Raw genomic sequence first — 16508 nt, 5'->3', positions numbered from 1 at the left:
CGCTCAAGGTGGCAGGCAGGGTGCCGCGCCTTCTCCAGCTTCCTCCCCCGCTCCCTCAGGCTCCCTGCTGCGCCACGCGCGCCCACCCCTCGCCTGGACTGCGGCTTTCCGGAGGGTGGGCTGGGGGTGCCGGGGGTCCCGCCCGTGCCCGGCGCCGCCCGCGCCCCCCGGGGAAGCTCTGCCCCGGGCGCCCGGCCCTCGCCGCCGGGGACTACTCACGGAGGCCTCGCAGAGCCTGCGGAAGTCGACGCTCAGGTAAGCGCGGATGCCGTCCAGGGCTCCGGGGAGGGTGACCCCGCGCAGCAGCAGGGCGGTGAGCACCGCGTAGGGCATGGTGGCCGTGACCCACACGACCTGGGGAGACGCGGCATCAGGGGCCCGCGGGCACGGTCCTGCCCGTGGACTGGGAGCGAGGAGCGGGGCTGGCCGGGAAGCCGGGTACCCAGCGCCGTTCCACGGCGCTCGGCTCCCAGCGCGCTCCTGGCGGCGGGGCCCCTGGGTGCCTGCTGCCCGCACGTGGGCCGGCGCCCTGTGCCCCAGGGAAACGGGCTCGTAACTGGGTCCACTCCCGTGGGGGTTGACCCATCTCAGAGAGGACTTTGGGGCAGGTGACCTCGGCTAAGGCGTGGCCCGGCTCACTGGAGGCCACGGGGAGAGAGAAAGGCTGTGGCGGTCAGAGGACAACGGAACCAGACGAGAAAGGAGCGAAGGCCGCCGTGGGCATCGCCAAGTGGCAGGAAAGCCACGGACCCAGGATCGCAGTGGCCGGCCCAGCGCGCTGCAGCCTTCTGGAAGAAAGCGTGGCCTTGCCGATGCCTCGGTTTGCACCTCTCCTAGTCCCCGCACCGTAAGCCAATAAAGTCCTGCTGCTTAAGACGAGCTACTGCCCAGTGTATGTTTTAGCAACAAGGACACTAACACGAGAGGTAGGAGTGAATTTTCACTAATTGTGCAAATGTGCACCTTGATTAGGTGCAAAAAGACGGGTTCTGGGGAGCAAAGGGAGGAGGAGAGCAAGCACTTGATATGATGGAACGGCTCTCGTGTTGGCACTTCACGGTGTATTTCTGCAAGTGATGGCCCATTTGGGTCAAAATTGCTTTTGTGCTGAATAATAGCAAAAACGTTTGGAAGCAAGTGTTTTGTGCTTGTTTCCATGCTGAAAACACTGCCATGGGTATTTTCTCTCTTGACCCCTCCCTCAACCACAGTCCACATGTCCACCCCCCACACGGCCATCGTCATGGACCCCCTGCTCTACCCGACCGTGGCCCACACGTCCACTCCCCAACTCAACTGTGGCCCTCGTGTCCACTCCCCAAAATGATCACGGCCTATGCGCCCATACCCCAACCTGACCACAACCACGTGTCCACTCCCCATCTCAGCCATGGCCCATGTGTCCACTTCCCAGCTCAGTTGTGGCCGACGTGTCTATCCCCAACACAACCATGGCCCGCGTGTCCACTCCCCAACCCAACCATGACCTGCAACCCCCTCCCCAACTCGATCATGGCCCACATGTCCACTCCCCAACCTGACCACCGCCATGTATCCACTACTTTACCCAACCACAGTCCACATGTCCACTCCCCAACCTGACCGGCCACGTATCTGATCCCCGACAGAACCCTGGCCCACGTGTCCACTCCCCCGCTCCATCACAGCCCACATGGCCACTCCGCAGCCTGACGCAGCCACATATCCACCCTCCAGTTTGACCACAAGCAGGGGTCCGCTCCCCAGCGGGGCCATGGCCAGGGTCGACCCCCAGCCTGCCCGGGGCCTCGCGCACGCTCGCGGGGCAGGGCCGCGGAGCCTCACCTTCCCGGATGTCTTCACTCCCTTCCACAAGCTGAAGTAGAGCAGCACGATGACCAGCACCAGGCAGGACGCGAGCTGCCACTGTGGAGCGCCCAGGTCGCTGAGGCCGTGGCTCTGGTGCAAGTGCAGCACGCCGCGCCTGGAGGGGCGGGCAGACGGGGGCTCTGGAGGGGTGCTGCACCCCCCAGAGCCAGGACCAAGTGGCTGAGCTCGTCAGAGACAGCCCCTCACCCTGGCTTGGCCAAGGGCACCCGGCCCTATCCACTCACACCCCCCAGAAAGGGGTGGCCCAGCCCCTCGCTTCTGCCCTCGCCTGGTAGGCATGCCAGGGTCCCGAGGCAGCCCGCCCCGCGCCCTGCCCTCGGAGCGCCGGGGGTCCCGAGGCAGCCCACCCCGCGCCCTGCCCTCAGACTCCCCTGCTTTTTGTGCTGGAGAAGGGAGTGGGCACCTGGGGTCTCGGGAGGAAACGGAAGGTGCTAGTTCCAGCCCCTTTGCAGGGGCGAGGCTGGGCCAGCTCCCAGCAGTGGGCCGGCACCTGCATTCCTTCCTGCTGGCGGCGGCTTGCGCAGCCCCCACTCTGCCGAGGAGCCTCGAGGGGCGCGGTGAGCGGCTCTGCTCCAGGCGAGAAGAGGAGCCCCCGCCTCCACCCACCTCCCTGAGGCCGGAGGGGCAGGCTGGGGCCACGCTGAGGGGCCGAGCGCGTCCTGCACACAGCCACGCGCCCTGCTCGGGTGCTCTCCTGTGCACTCTTGTGCTCTCGCACTCTTTTGTACACTCGTGTCACTCTTGCACACTTGCATACACACTTGCACACTCATGTACTCCCATACGCTTGTACACTTGTGTGCACTCTCATAATCTCATGTACCCTGGTGTACAATTCTGTACTTTCTTGTACATTCTCATACATTCATGTATGTCTTGTACATACATAAATGTACATACATGTATAGTCTTGTATTCTGATGTACACTCTTCATACTCTTGTACACTCGTGCACTTTGTACTCTTATACTCTTGTACACTCGCACACTTGTGCACTCTCGTTACTCTCACGTACACTCATACTCTTGTACACTTGTGTACACTTGCACACGTGTGCACGCTCATTACCCTCGTGTGCACTCACTGAACCTTGGCAGTGCCTGTGGGAAGGCGGGGCCAGTGCCCCCCCGCAGAGCGTTTGTCGATGAGGGGGCGGAGCTGCTGTCTTTGCAGACCTGGTCTTTGCCCCTCAGTTGACCCTCCTGGCTGTACTGCGGCCACCCCATAAAAGGAGTCGCCACCGCCCAGATTTGCTTTTACTGTGGGTGAGCCAAGGTTGCCGAGGAAACAGGAGCTGGCACTGCCTGGAGACGCAGCAGACCTGCCGCTGCCCACCAGCCACAGGGCTCGAGGTGCCACCCGTGGGCCCCCCGATCACAGACTCGCCCACTGCCCCCAGCGCTGGGTCAGCCCAGCCAGGCTCCCCTCACCTCCCAGGATGGGCCCAGGATCGGCCGGGCGGGCAGCCTGCCATGCCACTGGATGCCACCGTCACTGTTCTTCACAGAGCAGGAGTCACGTGTGTAAATGACCCGTGCCCCGCGACGCCCCACAGCACCGTGAGGTCCGAGGACATGGAGCCAGACATGCTGGGAAGGTTCCCTGAGCCAGGAGGCTGCTCACCCGGCACCCCCTCGGCAGCCGCAGCTCCCACCTGCCCTGCCTGGGGCTTCTCCCCAAGAACTCTGAGCAGTGAGGGGAGTCCCGGGCCAGCCCCTCCCTGGGCCTGTGGCCAGTGCCCATCCCCTGGCCCTCCCGGCCAGGCGACGTCACCTGGGCCAGTGGCCAGTGCCCATCCCCCGGTCCTCCCGGCCAGGCGACGTCACCTGGGCCAGTGGCCAGTGCCCATCCCCTGGTCCTCCCGGCCAGGCGACATCACCTGGGCCAGTGGCCAGTGCCCATCCCTTGGCCCTCCCTTCCAGGCTGTGTCACCTGGGCCAGTGGCCAGTGCCCATCCCTTGGCCCTCCCTTCCAGGCCGTGTCACCTGGGCCAGTGGCCAGTGCCCATCCCCCGGCCCTCCCAGCCAGGCCACGTCACCTGGGCCAGTGGCCAGTGCCCATCCCTCGGCCCTCCCTTCCAGGCCATGTCACCTGGGCCTGCGGCCAGTGTCCATCCCCCAGCCCTCCCGGCCAGGCCACGTCACCTGGGCCTGCGGCCAGTGCCCATCCCTCGGCCCTCCTGGCCAGGCCACGTCACCCGGGCTTTCTTTCCACCATGGAGAGAAGTCCCCCTGGGAAGACACCTGCTGAGCCCAAGAGGCCAGCTTGTCAGCAGGTGCCTGTGCTGCCCTGACCCACTGGCTATGTGACTCACATCGCAGCAGCCTTCTGGCACCTTCCGCACACGTGTATGGAGTCCCGATGCCAACCTGATGCCAAACAACAGCTTGCCCATTTGCCTGGAGAAAGCAGCCATACAAGAGGCACCAGGACCCCCTCCCCAGCCCTCCTAGGCCTGAGAGAGGAAGAGGTTCCGAAGGCTCGAAGGAAGCAGGTCGCTCTACGTGGGTCCTTGTAAGCTCCCGTAACATCGCACACCCTGCGTCCCTCCACGTTCAAATCGCTTTTGCAATAGCACCTCGTCTGCACTGGCTTGATTCCCTTCCTCAAGGTTAAAAAGTCTACTTTGAAGTTATCTGAAATCCCACCAGAAGGTAGAGAAATGGACACACCCGCACGCTGTCGAGGTGAGGAGAGGCGTCCCGAGGGACTGGCCAGAGGGAGGGGAGCCGCCATGCCAGCCATTTCAGGACACCGCAAGCCACGAGGCAAGGGCAGCCCTGGCTGAGGGCAGGGCTGGGAGCTGGTGGGGTGGCCGCATGTCTTCCAGAGTGAAAAGGCTTCTGGCCTGATGGTTTGGGGCTGCAGTGCAGTGAGGTCTGGGGCCCCTGAAATCAGGACCAGCCCAGAACACCGAGGCACAGGACAGCCAACAGCCTTGGTGCATAAACACTCCCAGTGTTGGCTGGATTCCTTTGTCCAGGGAAGCTATGACTGTGCTTCTTTGATTGGGGCGTGGGCTGCAGACCAAGGAACCTGCGTGCTACCTCACTGGACCCCCATGGCAGCCCTCTTTCCCCCCTTTACAGATGAGGAGACCAAGGCACTGGGAGGACATGAAAACTACCCAGATTCCGAGTTAGTGAATGGCAGCATGGATTGATTAGAAGCCAAAGAGTCTACCTCCAGAATCCTCCAGAACATGCTGCGTGGGACAGCAGGTGCAGGGATGTCCACTTCAGGCCATGATGAGGTGACACCTCAAGCGACAGGAGAATCAGATGAAGTGCACAGAGTGAGTGCTTTCAGACACTGAACGGAGGCAGTGCCAGGTCGAACTCCAGGGGCAGGGTGGCAGTAAACGGATTCCCACAGTACACCAGCTTCCTGTCTGGAGGCAGGTTCCTGCCTGCAGAGCCAGGGACACGGTCTTGCTGAGTTACAGAAACCGCAATCAAACCGCAAAGCTCAGAGAGTCTGAGGTGCTGGAAGTTTCAGGGAGGAGTTCCAGACAGAGGGGACTATGCTGGAAAGATCTCCAAAATCTCTGCAGAAGAGCCCACAGGGTCTTTGCTGAGTGCTGCTAAGAACCTGAGTCCCAGTGCCATGACTGGGAGCTGGGAGCTGGACCATTGCCAGGGCTCAGACAGGGCTGGGGGGTCATCCAAGTTCTCACCAAGAAGAGCCTTGTTGGTCATGTGGGGTGTCAGAAGGCTGACACTTCAACAGAGGGATAAACCATCCCTAAAGTAAAGGATAACAGAATCACTTAAGCAAACGCTTTGAAAGGATGAAACTGAACAAACATTCCAATCTTTAAAGAAAGACAACAAAATCCAAACACCCATCAGCATAAAACTCACGATGTCTAGCATCTAACAAGAAATTACTGAACATGACAGGAAGCAAGAAAAAGTGAACTCTAATCAGAGGAAAAATCAGTCAAAAGAACCAGATCCAGAGGTGATAGAGATGATGGAATTAACAGACAAGGATGTTAAAACAGGTAGCATAACTGTGTTCAGCTATTTAGAAGGAAACATGAACAAAGGAGGGGATAAATGGAAGATAAAAAAGAGAACCAAATGGAACTTTTACAGACAACAAATACATATCTGAAATGAAAATTCCGTGCAAAGATTAACAGCAGATCAGACACTGCAGAATTAAGGATAAGGGAGTTTAAAGACAAAGCAACAGCAATTCTCCAAAATGACACACAGAGAAAAAAAGAGAAAAAAAGTCTCAGTGACCCAGTCTTATCAATAGCAACATATTATATTGAGCCTTGATGTGATTTTATTTGTATTTATCTTGCTTGAGATTCATTAAGCTTCTTAGATCTGTGGGCTTCAAAATGTATAAAGCAAAAACTGATAATACTGTGAAGAGAAATAGACAAATCCCTGATTATAGTTGGAGATTTTAACACACCACTCTTGGTAATGGATAGAATTGACAGAAAATTAGTAAGTATATAGAAGACTTGAACAACACTCTCAACCAGTGTGACCTCATTGACATTCACACAGCATGGAGACTCTGTTGGGACAACATAACATATTGTCTAACATATGTATAATTGGAGTCCCAGAAGGAAAGGATAGGGAGACAGGAAAAACATGTGGACAGAAATCAGAAAATTTTTCCAAATCTGTTGAAAACTATAAACCCATGACCCAAGAATCTCAATGAATGCCAGACAGCCTAACTACAAAGAAATCCATGACAAGGCACATTATAATCAACTTCCTGAAAACTTCTTAAAAAGTCAGGATGGGGGGGGGAGACACATTATATCCAGAGCTACCAAGTGAAGTGTTCTACAGACTTACCAGTAAATTCACATTCCAGAAGACATTAGAATAACATCTTTAATTAAAGTATTGACAGAAAAAAATATATGCCAACTTATATTCTAAACCATCAAAATGGCATAAAAAATGAAGACAGAATTTTCAGGGGAAAAAAGCTGAGAGAATTCGTTGTCACTAGAAAATGTTAAAGGAAATCCTTCAGATGGAAGGAAATGACACCAAATGGAAACCTGGTTGTACAGAAAGGATAGATAAGCATCAGAAATGCTAACTATGTAGGTAAATATAAAATAATTTTTCTCCATTTGAATTCCTTTAAATTTTAGTTGATTGTTTAAAATGTATTGTGGAGATTATAACATACTGTAGAAAAAAATCTAAAACAACTGCTCAAAGGGCATAAGGGAAAAAATGGAAGCATATTGTGGTAAGATTCTTAAGTTAGTTGTGAAGTGTCCTTTGGAGGTAGATTATGATGAGTTAAATATGCATATTGTAAATTCTACACGTTAAATATTTTTAAAAGAGCTACAGCTTATAAACCAATAATGTAGATAATATGTAATCCTATAAATTACTCAGTCCAAAGAAGGAAGGAAAGGACAAGACAAGAAACAAGGGATGGGACAAATAGAAAGCAAGTAGTAAAATTAAAGTCTTCAAATCCAACCATGCTGATAATTATTCATGGAAATTATCTAAACACTTTAATTAAAAGAGTGATTGTCAGACTAGATACAAAAGCAAGACAACTCTATGCTATTTACAAGAAATCCATTTTAAAACAATGACACATATAGATTAGAAATAAAAGGATGGATGAAATACACCCTTCTACACAGCCCATCAGAAAGCTGGACTGGCTATAGCAATATCAGACAGAGCTGCCTTCAGAACAAGGAATGGTATCAAGACAGGGGTCTCATGAGGGTGGAGGGTCACTTCAGCAGGAAGACTTGATCATCACAAACATGTACACACTTCAAAACAGAGCTTTAAAATAGAGGAAGCAAAAATTCATGGAACTGCAAAGAGCAATAGACCAACCTTGATTACAGTTGGAGATTCCAACCCCTTCTCAGTAACTGACAGAACAAGGGGGCAGGAAATCAGTAAGGAGGCAGTACCCCGAACAGCACCATCAACCAACGTGAGTTAACCGACGTTTACTCACCTCTCTACCCAGCAACAGCAGAATATGCATTATTTTGAACTTTCACCAAGACAGACCCTACACTAGTCCATTAAACATCTTAGTGTAAATAATATGAGTGTATTATCTCACAAAACCAACAACAGAAAATTATCTAGAGAACCCCAAATTAAAAGAACCAACTTCTAAAATTGTCCCATGCATCAAGGAAGAAATCACCAGTAAAATTAGTAAATATTTTGAACAGAACGAAAATGAAAACACAACATAAAAAGTTTTGTGGGATGCAGATAAAGCAGTGCTTAGACGCAAATGTATAGCTTTAAACACGTATCAGAAGGTAGGTGAAGGTGATATTAATAAGCATATATAGGAGTAAGGGAACTCTAAGTGGACTGGCGCTAACTAGACCTGTTTTGTGGCTTTCAAAGCCTGCAGGCACTTTCCCGGCTATTATGCTCAGACTTCTTATTTGTGCTGGTGTTGTGTTTCACAGCTCTGAGAGGTATAGCTCTCACTTCTGGTTCCTGCTCTGAGCCTGTGATGTCTCCTCATGGGTGCCCATCAGGGGTGGAAGCTGAACAAAGGGAGCCCAGGGGCTAACGAGGAGATGGGTGCCAGCTCTCAATCTTTCTTTCAAGAAGACATTTACTGCTGAGGAGGAAGCACGGAAACCTCTAAAGAGCGTGGACTGGGGATACGTCGTAAAGGGTTTTATGGCTTTGTTTTCTCAGATAAGAGTGCTGGGCTGAACTCTGCCTCTTCCCCGACTCCCGTCCTTCTGAGAAGGTCGCCTTACTTGGAAGGAGGGTCTTTGCACCCGTAACCAGTTACGTCAAGATGGGGCTGCACCAATCCAGCGGCTGGCGTCCTTGTCGGAAGGTGGACGGGGACACGGAGAAGACAGAGGCAGAAGTCAAAGGACGCCTGGGGCCCCAGGAGCGGGAAGGAGCCCCTCCTGGAAACCGCCGCGAGCGCGGCCCCCTAGACCCCGCGCCTCCAGAGCTGGGAGAGGACCCGCTCTGCGGTTTAGACGGCAGTGGAGACGAGAGTACGCAAGGTTCACCCACTCCACATAAACCTCTGGGTCCAGGGTCATCTCCCCGCGCGCCGCTGCCTTTCGTTTCCCTGTTGGACCCGCAGGGGCGCTGGCGCCCGTGGACCGGGGTTTGGCTCCTGCGGGACCCTCGCCCCTTGCCGACAGTGCCAGCCCTGGGCTTCCTGAGCCAAGGCCGGGGGCACGGGTTCGAGCTCCACACAGGGCGCGGGAGCCCGCCTGGAGCTTTGGAACCAGAGCCCGAACGCGAGAGGGTGCGGCAGGCCCCGGGGCGCCTGCCCGCTGGACTCGCCACGGGTCACTGCACCTGGCGGCAGCTGACCTCTGACCTGGAGGCGGAATGTGGCCGCAGAGCCCCTCCGGCTGTCGTTTCAGTTGCCGAGTTTGTGACGCGTGCACGCCACAGGCTGTACAGGAAATTGGGGTTCGCGATAGGGTCGGTGACGGAGGCACGAACGTGTCGACCTGGCAGGCTTGTAGCTTCCCTAGCCAGAGGCGCTCGTCACCGTGGCCTGACACTTTTTATGGTAGGAAACAAGGCTCCTAATTACACATCCCTGCGGGGACATGCAGACCTTTATAAAGTGGGTTTAAGTTCCAGAAAAGCCCGAGACACGAGGGCATGGGAGCCTGGGCTGGCTGTGTGGCCCTGGCCGATGACCGCCCACCCCGCGCTGGGGGCGGCGCGCCGAGGGCCAGGGCCGCGTCGGGGGCCCCCCGCACTTGTCTTCACCCCCCTCAATGCCCCCGTGTCCTGGCATGGCCTCCGGTTAGGGTGTGGCACCTGCTGGTGCTCCCGGCTTCCGGTCCAGCCTTTCTCCCTGCAGGCTGAGGGTGCCCAGCTGGACTCTGCCAGGCTGGCTCTCCTTTTGTAAATACATATCCTTTCCCGAGCGCGTTCTTAGTTACAACCGCCAGGCCCAGCTGTCTAACCTCTCACGGTCTCAGCTGGAAATCACTTGGATGAACTGACTCTTCCCACACCCCCAATAAAAGACGGGAGGTTCCCGGGGCGTCAGTCCACCTCGCGGCACACTGTAACCTTCCCCTGGACCGAAGTTCACCGAGCTCCTAAGAGCCGCCGAGCTGGGGAGGGCCGTCGCCGTTTTGCTTCCTGTGATAAATTAAGGCCCACTCGGGCGCGCGCCGTCCCCCGCGGGCGGCCAGCGATGCGGCGGCTGGCAGAGCCCGGCAGGCTCAGCGCCTCCGCCACGCTGCCCTGAGGCTGCCGCCTCTGCCCGGAGCCCCCGTCGTGGCCCCGCTGCCCCCGACCCTGAGTGCGGAGGGCGAGGGCCTCACCGGCTGCCGTGGAGCCGTGGCAGCGGCCACGAGCAGTGAGGACACATGACGTGCCATCCCCCGCCTCGCACCGCTGGAGGCTGCTTTGCCCCCTGTGCGCATGTTCAGGGTCTCTCCGGGCAACGCCATAGCCCTTCACTGCCCGACCCACTTTGGGGTCTAGCCCCACGCTGGGGCAGCTTGCCCACCCACCAGCTGGGCTGGGGGCGGGCAGTGGTGAGTGCACCGCGTTCACAGGAAAGAAAAGGAAACCGAGGAAGTGGCGGCGCTGGACGCACCTGTTCCCAGACGGAAGAGGTGTTGGGCAGCGAGGCTGAGGGCGCCTCTTCTCGGGGCGGGGGGCGGGGGCGGGGGAGCTGGATGTAGAGCAGATCCCCCTCGGCAGCCGGGGGTCCTTCCCAGTGAGCTGGCCTGCACCCCCCCCCCCCGCCCAGCTGTGGGGCACGGGCCACCCAGCCGCCCGCACCTCTGAGGCCACCAGGGTGTGTGGCCGGCGCCCAGGGCCCCGGTCCTGCCAGAGCAGGCGGCCACTCACTCGAAGTACTCGGCGGCCGGCGTCATCCTGAGGGAGTCGTTGGCGCCCGAGCCTTCGAGGGTGCTGGGGCCGCGGGCGTCGGCGCAGCGCGGGCTGTTCCAGGAGTTGTTGCAGTGGACCCAGGGCAGCTCCGCCGAGAAGGAGGAGAAGAGGTAGTGCAGCGCCCAGGCGATGATGACGTTGTAGAAGAAGCCGACGTAGAGCGAGATGAGGATGACGGTGAAGCCCACGCCTAGCCGGGCACAGCCGCGTCAGCAGGCGCCCCCGGCCCCGCGGGCGGCCCAACACCTCCGGCCCCGCGGCGGCCCGACGCCCCCGGCCCCGCGGGCGGCCCGACGCCCCCGGCCCCGCGGCGGCCCGACGCCTCCGGCCCCACGGCGGCCCAACAACTCCGGCCCCGCGGCAGCCCCACGCCCCCGGCCCCGGGGCAGCTTCAGGCGCGGCACGGCAACGGCGGGCAGCAGCCACTGCCCCGGGGCCACCCAAGGCCAGCAAGCTGTGCAGGGCCAGTAGAGGCCACCAGCACCACCTCACGTGTACCCAGGGCCACCAGGGCCGCACGGGGCCACCCGAGTACCCAGGGACACCCAGAACCACCCAGGACCACCCAGAACCACCCAGGACCACCCAGAACCACCCAGGACCATCCAGGGCCACTCAAGAGCACCCAGGGCCACCCAGGACCACCCAAGATCACCCAGGGCTGCCCAGGGCCACCTGGGACCACCCAAGATCACCCAGGGCTGCTCAAGGGCACCCAGGGCCATCCAAGAGCACCCAGGGCCACCCAGGATCACCACGGTCACCCACGGCAACGCTGGTGCACCATGGCTCACTGCAGCCCTACAGGGTAACGAGGGCCATCTACTGCCCATCTAGGGCCACTCTGGTCGCCCGGGACAAGCCAGCGCAGTGCTACCCGGGGCGACCATGTTGGCTCGGGGCAGAGTCCACTATCCACAGCCACCCAGGGCCACCCAGGGCCACCGAGGAGCACCAAGCGTCACCGAGAGTCAACAAGGCCACCCCAAATCGTTCAGTGTCACCACCAGGGACATGAAGGGCCTCCCAGGGTCTCCCAGAGCCGTCCAGAGACCCCACGTCCACTCAGCGAGAGCGTCCACACGCCAGCCCAGCTCCTCAGGGCCGTTTGGGACCACCAAGGCCACTCAGAGCCAGGACGACCACAGGCCACCTGAGGCCCCCGGCGCACTGGGCAGAACCCAGGGGCAGCCCGCTTAGGCGCAGCGCCAGCCTGACCGGGGCAGGGGCTCCGGGGCCTGGAAGGCCCGTCCCACCAGCCAAGGAACGGCGTCCGCAGCGGCGACGCGCGCCGCCACGCCCTGGCTGCTGGGCCTGGCTGAGTTCCTGCCTCTCCATCCCTCCTCGGCTTTGCGGAGGGGTGCCCGCCTGGACCATGGCTTGGATGAGATTCTCTCGGTGGCCGGGGCGGCCGATGCCACCTGCCCGTGGCAGGGGGAGGCGCGGTGCGAGGGCTGCCTGGAACGGCTCGGCCCTTCGGGAGCGGCAGCTCTCAGGCTCCAGGCAGCTCACGGGGGTCTTGTCCTCCCCCGGACAGGAGAGGTGCCGCCGAGGGCCCAAACAGGGCTGCGTCGGAGTGCTGAGGGCACCAGGTGACACTTGATACCTGCCGGAAAGCGCTCGGCGGTAAGGCAGAGACCGAAATTACGTCCTCGCAGGCCCCGCGCACACGGGGTCGCCCCACACGCTGGGCTGGCGGTGGGCGGAGCGCGCCAGGGAGCCGGTGGCGGCGGGGGCGCTGCGCCGTGTCCCCCGGCGAGGCAGCGATGGATGCCTCCCGAAAGCTTTTCAAGGTGCAGACTGTGCAGGCCACGGCCTCGGGCTGGGCGCCATGGGGACTCCGAGGAGCCTGCGCGCGACACGAGCGCGAACCCTAACCGGCGCCTGAAGGAAGAGCTGCCTCGGCCGCTGGCCCTGCCAGAACCCACCGCGCTGGGGTGACCATCTGCCAGGGGCCGGCGAATTCCCCGACCCCCGCTGGCCTGGCCGGAGGAGCAGTGACTTGCCGGCCGCGGGGCCCGGGCGCCGTGCCCCCCTTCTCGGGGTGGCCGCCTGGCCCGGGGGCAGATCATGGGGAGGGGCTGCAGCTGGTCCCCAGGGCGCTCTGAGCCTTCTGTGTGCTGGGGACGGGGGGTGTTCTGGAGGCCACGACCCCCCCGTGGGCTCTAGTGGAGCCCCTGCGCGCTTCTTTCTCAGGATGTGCAGGCACACTGTGTGCCCGAGGTGGCAGCAGGCTCGCTCCCTGTAACGTCGGCATACCAAAATTAGGGCGACGGTGGGCTTGTCCCTGGACGTGCCACGCTGACGGTGCGCCGTGAGCGCAGCCCGAGGCCGACCTTCTTCAATTTCATTATTTTTCTTGATATTAATTTTGTGTGTTTTGTTTAAAGTCATCTTAAATTCTTTCAGGAAAGAGGTAGAGTTTGATAAATAACCTTAAACTATGACTGAACACAAAAACCCGACCGCTTATCGTCTATTCAGCTAGGGTGCTGGCGTTTCCGTGGTGCTGGTGAGATGAGTGTTGTCGTTGGCAATCGAGCGGCTGATCCAGAAAGGAGCCTCCTGCCATAAACGGGTGCCCGGCTCCGGGGCCGCGCCGGCGGCTGCTGCACCATGTGGTCAGAGGAGTCCCCAGGAGCTGGCACCGGGAGACGGCCACCGACCAGGTCCAGGGCCAAGATCGCTGGTGCGTGGAGCCTGCAGGGGCGGGTCGCGGAGCAGGGCGTGCCGATGGCATCCCTGCTCCCCGAGGGCCGCCAGGCAGGGCTTCCTGAAGAGAGAGAGCAGGGGATGCTCCCTGCCAGAGCGGGGTCTTCAGTATCTGCTCACAGTGTTCACGGGTGTGTGCCAGAGACGGGGGGGGGGGGGGGGGGGGGGGGATGGGGGAGGGGAGGAGGGGGAGGGAGAGAGACAGAAGGGAGAAAGAGGGACGGGGAAGGGGAGGGGAGGGGAAGGGAAGGGGAGGGGGGAGAGATTGAGGGGTGATGGACAAGACAGAAATGGAGAGGGGGGAAGGAAGAGAGGGGAAGTGAGGGGGGAGAGAGGGACATGGGGAGAGGGGGTGGGAAAGGGGGAGGAGAGGGAAGGGAGAGAAGTGAGAGGGAGGGAGAAGAGGGGGTAGGGGAGGGGAAGGGGGAGGAGAAAAGGGAGGGCAGGGAGATAGATTGAGGGGTAAGGGACAAGAGAGAAATGGAGAGGGTGGAAGGAAGAGAGGAGGAGGGAGGGGGGAGAGGGGGTGGGAGAGAGAATGGAGAGAGAGAGAGGGAGGGGGAGGGGGAGAGGAGGGGTAGGGGGAGGAGGGGGAGGGGAGAGAAAGGAGAGGGAGACAGGAGGGGGCCCGGGAGTTTTGGGGTCCAGGCCTGCCGGGGTCCTTGGGGGCTTTGGGCAGCAGCCCCAGCCCGAGTCCTCCTAGGGGCTCTGCTGAAGACAGGGCAGGGGCAGCCGGGACCCCCCCACCCTTGGCAGCCCCCATCACGACTCCCCTGGCTCTCACGACTCAGGAGCAGGGTGAGTGTGGGGGTGGGGGCTGGCGCCCCGGGCCCACAGGAGGGGCAGGCTGCGCAGGGAGGGCTCGGTCCCCAGGGAGGGTGCAGCTCCCCACCAGGCCCCGGGCGGCGTCTGTCCGCAGACTCCCGTGAAAATCCACACAGTGACAGTAACCAAACCTCAGCAAACCAGCCAGGCGGGGGGCCTGGGAGAGGGAGGGGGCGCGAGCCCCCACAACTCCCACTGTGCGGGAGGCCAGTACCGGGCACGGGGTCCCCAGGCCCGACACTCCGCGACACCAGCCCATGGGGCTCTCCAGGGCAGCCCTGCCTCCAGGGGACAGCGGGAGCTCAGCGGGGGATCGAGCCTGGTGGGGGGCGGCCAGGGAATGTGCCGTGTTCTCCCGCAGCCCGGCTGGCGCCTGCCCACAGGGGGTGCTCAGGAGCAGTTGATTTACTCTGAGTCCACGTGCGCCTCCCCAGGGGGTGTCCAGGCCCGTTGTTTCGCCCTGACGGCGCGATGGCTGGGGGGGCGGCGAGTGGAGGGTGTGGGGGGGTCTCTCCTTTGCTCCCTGGAGACTGCCAGTGGGGGGCCTCAAGGGGATGGCCTGACCGGCTCACTGGGCGGCCCCGGGGGCCCCCCCCTCACAGCTGGGGGGACAGCAGCATGCCCCGGCGACCCGAGGCCCAGGCTCAGGGGTGCGGGCGCTGATGGCGGGGCAGGGGCCGGCGCAGGGAAACGGCCGGCTGGGTCCCCGGCGCCTCCCAGCTGCGGGAGCAGAGGTGCGGGGGGCGGGCCCCGCGCAGGGCCCTTGGGGCCGACTTCCACAATCCCCAAAGGGGACGCCGCCCTGGTTCTCCCATGAGCAGAGCCCTTTACTGGGCCTGGGGGCCGTGTCAGGGAGGAACAGTGCAGCCGGGAAACGCGGGCTCAGGTCCTGAGTCACCCGTCGGCCACCAAGATCGGAAGCCAGCTAAGCATGGGAAGCTGTCAAGCGGCCAGTGGGGCTCTGGGCGCAGGGGCTGGGGGGCCACCCAGGGCTGCCCCGCGGGCCTCGCTCTTCCGCGCCCTGAACCCCCCCAGGCAGCGCTTCCTCCGAGGCCGCCGGGCTACCGGGCTTCCAACACACCAGCTTCTCCAGGCTTTGGGAGAAGGGCCGCACGGCTTTCGGGGCCATGTTCCTCAAAGCGGGTGTGCCCTGGTACCTCCCCGGGCCCCCCACGCCCCCCGTGTCCCCAGGCGGCTGTCCAGCAGCGGTGGGAGCTGGGCCTATAGGGACCAGCGGCTGACTCGGGAGCCCCCGACCTGGGCTGAGACCTGGCCTGCTGGACAAGGGCGCTGCTGGACGAGGGCACTGCGGGCTTCACCCAAGCCCTCCTCCCCTGGCACCTGCTCCCCAGAAGGGAGACGATGCAGTGTGTGCCCGCCTCACCAAGGCAGCCCCGGGCAGGGCTGGCTGTGGGCAGGCCAGGGGCTGGCAGAGGGGCTCTCGTTCCACAGCACCAAGGGATTATTCTAGAAGGCTCGGCGGCTCAGTGCATACGTAGATAGATGAATGAGAACGTAGATGGATGGACAGATGAGCAATAGATAGATAACTGATGGGCAGATCGAGAGAGAGAGACGATAGAAAGATGGGCCAGAGATGAAATGTTTTATCCTGTCCACCACTTTAACGCCCTGGCCACGTAAAGCGGGTCAGGAAGTGCCGGGCGTCTTCAGCAGCCAGCAAGGGCGTGTGCCCTGGAATCCCTGGCCACAACAGATCTTTAAAGCAGAGCCCGAAATGAAATGTGCATCCCCGTGTGTCACCCCGCCGAGCAGGCTCGGGGGTACAGTTCCCGGCTGCCCGGGAGCTCTGAGCCCGCGGCAGGTGCGCTCACCTTTCAGGATGGGGCAGATCTTCCAGACGCCGGCGGCGCCTTCCCTGTTGAAACTGCCGAGGGCCAGCTCCATGTAGAAGAGGGGCGTGCCGGCAATGACCATGAAGAGCAGGTAGGGGGACCAGGAAGGCACCTGCGGGCCAGGCCAGGGAGTGACGCACGGCACGCGGGGTCGGAGGGTGAGGAGGGGGCAGGTGGGGACACGTGGGGACGGATGGTCAGGTGGGGGCAGGCTGGTGAGCTGGGCTTCCGGGGCTGCCTTGTGCTGTGGGTGTGGTGGCCCAGCCACCCCCGTCGCCCCCCGAGCCTCGGTGCAGCTGTGCCCCGTGTTTCCAGTGGGCCTGGCAGTGGGCTCCTTCCGGGA

At 60.6% G+C, this 16508-nt stretch overlaps 1 protein-coding gene across 1 annotated transcript in view; it reads right to left on the bottom strand.

The window, feature by feature from the left end:
* The window catches only part of SLC6A3 (solute carrier family 6 member 3), a 37926-nt gene extending 21654 nt beyond the window's left edge, over positions 1-16272 (bottom strand). The window contains exons 1-4 of the mRNA XM_058292649.2: positions 16145-16272; positions 10731-10962; positions 1825-1963; positions 220-354 (exon numbers count right to left, since the gene is read on the bottom strand). Coding sequence (XP_058148632.1) covers positions 220-354; positions 1825-1963; positions 10731-10962; positions 16145-16247 — 609 coding nt within the window. The 5' untranslated portion in view covers positions 16248-16272. The remainder of the gene's footprint in view (positions 1-219; positions 355-1824; positions 1964-10730; positions 10963-16144) is intronic.
* Between the last annotated feature and the right edge of the window lie 236 nt (positions 16273-16508).

This window comes from Dasypus novemcinctus, unplaced genomic scaffold (genome assembly GCF_030445035.2).
Source record: "Dasypus novemcinctus isolate mDasNov1 unplaced genomic scaffold, mDasNov1.1.hap2 scaffold_176, whole genome shotgun sequence".
NCBI lineage: Eukaryota > Metazoa > Chordata > Mammalia > Cingulata > Dasypodidae > Dasypus > Dasypus novemcinctus.
Note: the sequence above shows the minus strand (reverse complement) of the source record. Positions and strands in the feature narration are given on the sequence as shown.